General features: G+C 62.5%; 1 protein-coding gene across 1 annotated transcript in view; it reads left to right on the top strand.

Moving 5' to 3' along the window:
* The window catches only part of PYCRL (pyrroline-5-carboxylate reductase-like), a 9,157-nt gene that overhangs the window by 422 nt on the left and 2,921 nt on the right, over positions 1-5,814 (top strand). The window contains exons 2-6 of the mRNA XM_019547980.1: positions 7-40; positions 421-600; positions 695-907; positions 1,717-1,809; positions 2,418-2,633. Coding sequence (XP_019403525.1) covers positions 7-40; positions 421-600; positions 695-907; positions 1,717-1,809; positions 2,418-2,600 — 703 coding nt within the window. The 3' untranslated portion in view covers positions 2,601-2,633. The remainder of the gene's footprint in view (positions 1-6; positions 41-420; positions 601-694; positions 908-1,716; positions 1,810-2,417; positions 2,634-5,814) is intronic.

The raw sequence follows: 5,814 nt of genomic DNA, 5'->3' as shown, positions 1-5,814 counted from the left end.
GGCCAGCGCCCCCAGCACCCGCAACCTGCGCGCCTTCGAGGTGAGCCCCCCCGGGTGCCGCGGAGCCCCCCTTCCGGCCGGGCTGGCACCACCCCGGGCAGGGCGGGGTTTCCCCCTGCTCAGACTGGTTTGCAGGGGGGGGGTCGCCTTCCTCTGCAGCACCCGTGACCCCCGGCAGCAGCAGGGCGTTGTCGGCCGCGGCCCCCCGTGCCCCGGGGCGGTGGGGGGGGTCGATGCCCCAGGCTGCGTCGTGCAGCTCCGAGGTCGGACTCGGGCTTGTTTGGGGGGGTTGGTGTGGACGGGGCAGCCTGCATCTTCTTCTGCAGCGACTCGCCCCCCCGTGCAGACTGTCCCTCCCCATCTCGGGGCCGGCGGTCGGGGAGGTGCTGGGCCCCTGACGCCGCCCCCACCCCCGCGCAGGAGCTGGGCTGCAGGACCACGCACAGCAACGGCGAGGTCGTGCAGAGCTGCATCCTGGTCTTCCTGGCCACCAAGCCCCACGTCCTGCCCGGCGTCCTGCAGGAGATCGCCCCCCTCGTCACCCCGAACCACGTCCTCGTGTCGCTGGTGGCGGGGGTCACGCTGCAGACCCTGGAGCAGGTGAGTTGTGCTGGGCCCCTGCCGGCACCGGGAGAAGGGTCCTGGGGGTGACCCCGCTGCCCTGGCTCGGCCCCACCTCTGTCTCTCCCTGCAGATGCTGCCCCCCGGGACCAAGGTGCTGCGGTTCATGCCCAACCTGCCGTGCGTGGTGCAGGCGGGGGCGGTGGTGTTCGCTCGGGGGCGCTGCGCGGGGGAGCGTGAAGCCGCCGTGCTGCAGGGCCTGCTGGCGGCCTGCGGGCTGTGCGAGGAGGTCCCCGAGTCCTACATCGACATCCACACCGGGCTCAGCGGCAGTGGGGTGGCCTACGTGAGTGCCGCTCCCTGCTGGGGTGGCCCCGGCAGTGGCCCGACTGCAGGCTCTTGCAAGACCTCCCGAGTGCCGCTCCGCGGCTTCGCTCTGGGCATTTGGGGAGGCTGGAAGGGTCGCCCCCTAGGACCCTTACCCCTGAATGGGTCCCAGCCGTGCTCTGCTCTGGGGAGGGGTTGGGGCCTAGGTGTCACTTGCATCGGTTTCCTGCTCTTGTGTGAATCGGAGCAGACACGTGCCCTTATCGGGGAATAGCTACATGCAGCTGGCTGCTGCGACCGTGCCTCACCACTGCATAGCAGCAGCATTGGCGAAAGGAGCAAATGGCTGCCCCGGGGTAAACTGGACAGACAGCAACTATCCCAGGACAGCCTGCACCCGTGTCACCTTGCCCCTCGCTCTCCTGGGGTAACTGTATCTGACATGGGCCCCGGCACTTAGCCCAGCCGGCAGGCCTCGTCACCTCCTCTGCGTCACACCCAAGCCGAGGCGGATTACGCTGGTGTAACCATCTCGTCCGTCTGGGCCCTTGCGCTGGGGCAGGTCAGAGAGATTCCCCCTGAAGCTCCCTGCGACTTCTTGCCTTGCCCGGCTGTAGCAAGGGTGCTGAGCGCTCTGGCCCTGACCTGCACCAGGCGCTTTGCACTGTGGGCACGACCCACGAAGGATCACGGCAGGATCCAGCTGCGATCCGGCAGGATCGGGGCCGCCAGCGCAGGCCGGGACACGTGGCTCTGCCAGGCTCCGTCCTCCAGAAGCAGCAGGTTCACGGCCACGGGCTAATGGTGGGCTGTTGTCCCCCACGCCAGGTCTACATGTTTGCTGAGGCTCTGGCGGAGGGAGCGGTGAAGATGGGCATGTCCGGGCCCCTGGCCAGCCGGATCGCTGCCCAGACCCTGCTGGTGAGCGTACGCCCCGTCCTTCCCGGGGCGCTCTGTCCGCGGCCCCAGCTCCTCCAGCCCCAGGCCTCCCTCTGCTGCCGGGCTGGTTCTGGGGGGCAAGTCCTTGGCTGCGTCCCTGCCTCCTGCTTCCCTGTGGCTCCCTCTCCCCTCCTGGGGCCTCCTCTCCTCCCAGCCGGGCTGGCATCCCCTTAGGATCCAAGCAGCTGGAGACCGCTTGGCTCCTGCCGCTGGAGCCAGCATGATGCATTGAGGGCTGAGCTGGGAGAAGCCAGGCAGATGCCTTGCAATGGCTGAGGAAGCATCTCTGTCATGCTGGGCACTGACATTGTTGGAAAGGTCAAAGCCGTGCGAGCAGAGGAGCTGGAGTGCGGCTTGGTGCCAGGCATAGCACTGGGTCACCAGTCCCAGCCTGGCCTGATCCTCAGCTGGCCTGGCTCTTGGAGGCGTCATGGGCAGGGGTCGGGCGCCCACCTAGTGCGTGCAGCGGGCTCCTCGAGCTGGGTGGATGGCACGGAAGTGCGAGGAGGGAGCGTGTGGCTGTAGCACGGGCTCCAGCAGGAGCAGGGGTGCTGTGAGATGCACCCCCCACACCTTGCCTCTGCCTGCAGGGAGCAGCCAAGATGATGCTGGAGACGGGGGAGCACCCGGCCAAACTGCGGGCGGACGTGTGCACGCCCGGCGGCACCACCATCCACGCCCTGCACGAGCTGGAGAAGGGCGGGCTGCGGGCTGCTGTCATGAACGCTGTGGAGGCTGGCACCATTCGGGCCCGCGAGCTGGGCAAGAACTAGGGCCTGCAGCGCGGCACCCCGGAGGCTGCAGGGGTCATCCTCCTAGTCCTGCTCCTTCGTGGATGTGACTTTCACTGCCCAGGGAGGCGGCTTTCCATGGGAGGGCTGGGGCCTGGGCCTGGGCCTGGGCCTGCTCCGTGCCTGCTGGTTGTGCTCTCAGTGGGCCACGGCTCCAATAAATGGTGCAAGCAGCTGCTGCACTGTTCCCCTGGCTCCTCGGGGTCTCCTGTGTCCTGCGACCATAGAGGAGTGAGGCTGGAAGAGACCGGCAGAGGTCACATCCAGTTCAACCCCTTTCTGAGGCAGGATCAGCCCTGTCCAAACCAGCCCAGACGCATCCGTCATCTCAACTTTGTAAAACTGCTGTCATCCCTGACAGCACCGGGTCGGACACCCTTCCTGCCCCCAGTGCAGCGTCGGTCTGAGCCCGAGCGGAGGGGCAGGACCCTGCTGCGTTGGTTCCAGCAGGAGCATCGGCGCTGCCCAGCCTCCCCTCGAACACCTCCAGTGATGGAGTGTCTCCCACTTCCCTGGGCATCTCTCCCACTGCCTCCCTGCCCTGACACCATGGAGGTTTTCCCTGACATCCAACCTAAACCTGCTCGGATGCGACTTCGAGTCATTGGTGCATGTGCTGCTGTCAGGATTTGCGGCTCCTGCTTGGCTCAGCGCTGCCTGCGTGTGTCCTGAGGGGCAGTGCCGCATATCATGCCCAAGATGCTCTGGGGAGGAGGTTGGATGTGCACTCTGGCTCACAGCTGGACCCCTGGCCACACACCCCAGGCCTCCCACAGCCCTGCTGGGTTTTGGTTGGAGCAAGGAGGGGAATGGCAACCAGTCCCAGCAAAGGGGAAGCCCCTCGGTGCACAGCAGCTCCTGTGTCCTGGGTGAGGGTCAGTGCCTGTCCCCAAGCTCAGTATGGCCCAGCTCCGGCTAACTGAGACCTATCTGACTTGTAGAACGGCATCAGGCCAAGCGGGGCACCAGGAGGCTTTGGCAGCAGGGGAAATGCAGCTCGGACAAGCCACCAAGGCTGTCAGCTGTGCTCCATCCGCTCAGACCCTTCCCCACCCTGCACCTGTGGGCCTCTGGCAGGCGGGTGTTGCTCCGAGTGGCACCTGGGCGGACCAGGAGAGATGCTGGTGGCAGGCACTGCTGGGGAAAGCGGATCCCCCTGAGCAAAAGTGATGGGAAAGGGTAATGTGTGTTCTCCCCCCAGGCTGTCTCCTCTCTGGCCAGGCAGGAGCTGGAATTCCTTCTACCAAATTTTCCCAGTCAAAGATATCGGCACCATCTCCAGGCCTGTTTCCTGCTGGAGCCAGGGGACAAGTGATTTGTGAGGAGAAGCTGAGGGACCTGGGCTGATTGAGTCACAGAAGGGACGACCGAGGGGGATTGAACAGCAGCCTTCACCTCCCTGCAGGGGGGTGCAAAGAGGCTGGAGCTGGGCTGTTCTCAGTGGGGGCAGATGGCAGGACAAGGAGCAATGGGCTCAAGCTGCAGCAAGGGAGATTTAGGTTAGATATGAGGAAAAACTTTCTCACGAGGAGAGTAGTAAAGCACTGGAATGGATTACCCAGAGAGGTGGAGAAGTCTCCATCCTTGGAGGTTTTTAAGCCCTGGCTAGACAAATCCTTGGCTGGGATGATGTAGCTGGGGCTGGTCCTGTTTTGAGGTTATCGTTGGACTAGATGTGACCTCCTGCGGTCCCTGCCAACCTTAATATTCTGTGATTCTCAGAGCGTGGAAAAAGGTGCATTTTTGGGGGGCGCGGGGAAGAAGGTTGAGAGAGGACCAGGCCGAAGGAGACACAATAACGTGACAGTGAGCCACAAGCCGAGGGCCAGGCAGCAAAGGCCAGGAGCCGTGGGACCGGCTGTCTAGCCTAACCCCTTGCCTCAGCCCTAGCCAAACCAGCCCAGTCCCCAATCCCCAGCTCCGAAGGACCCTTCAATCCCACCGGACATGTAGCAGGAAGGGAGGGAGCCAACCAGCACAGCCCAGAAGCCTGGGATATGCCCATAGCAGAGCACAGGCATCGCTGCACCTAGATCCTCCCCAACCAGTGCCTGCCCACCCCCCTTTTGATCACCTCCAGTAATGCATGTGGTCACTCAGCTCATAGCCTGCACGACCAGCTCCCGAGACCTGACCGCGCTGCCCCAGGCTTGGCTATCACCCATCCACCTGGAGACGGCAGCTAGGTTTAAAGGGGAGATGGAAGGGGGGCAGCGACAGAGAAATTAAATTAGCAGCTGCAGCAGCAACATGCAGGGGCCTCATCCCCTGGCCAGGTGAGGACATGTCACTCCTTCCCTTCAGTCACAGCACTTTTGCTTGTGGCCAGCCAAAAACAAACTCCCCGGTGCTCATCATGGGAGCGACACACATTTGCTGCCCATGCACAAAGCAAAGAGATCTTCCTCCCAGGGACGCAAGCAGAGAAGAGCCTGTTTTCAGCCATTTCTGTGCTTTAACAAACCCCGTGGACTACACGGTCACCCGGTTTGTCGAACCTCCCGCCTCAGCTTGAGGCGCGAGGGGAAGAAGGCAGGGCACAAGCCATCCTCGTGGCAGGACAAGGGATTTTTTTTTTGCTTTCCCCAACTCTTGAAGGGAAAGAATAAGTCCCTTTCATTCTGCTTGTGGTTTATTCTCACCAGGCCCAGGAGCAGCCACCACCAGACTGTTAGGACTGGTAGGAAAAAAAACCAAAAATCAATTGAGCCTGAACAAGACAACCAGTCAGCCCTTTCTGCAGCTTGCTTTATAGCAGGTGTCCAGCACAACGTGGCTGCAAAGGATCCACATGCCCAAGGATTTCAAGGCCTCCAATAAACTGCAGAAAAGCACTCGGAGAGGAACCTCACTTGAACAGAATTTTTAAGAAAGAAGGTAGGTAGCAGGAGATGAACTGAATGAGATGAGAATGATCCACCCATATGCCTAGGGAAATGGGGCCCAAAAATCTTTCTACATCTCCCCCGCCAGCTTGCCTAGGCCTCCAATGGCATCGCGCAGCCTGCACCTCCTTGCAATTGGCTTCATCGGGTCATGTCTGACGCTGACACTGTCCCTGCCCCAAAGATCTGACCGTCTCCCCTTGGGGGGCTCCAAGCTGCTCAGCAGCTCTAAAAACGACCCCCACCTTTCATAGATTTCATAGACATTAGGGCTGGAAGGGACCTCGGGAGATCATCGAGTCCAGCCCCCT

This window comes from Crocodylus porosus, unplaced genomic scaffold, assembly GCF_001723895.1.
Source record: "Crocodylus porosus isolate Cpor-Errol unplaced genomic scaffold, CroPor_comp1, whole genome shotgun sequence".
Lineage (NCBI taxonomy): Eukaryota > Metazoa > Chordata > Crocodylia > Crocodylidae > Crocodylus > Crocodylus porosus.
This window is presented reverse-complemented; position numbering and strand designations above follow the sequence as displayed.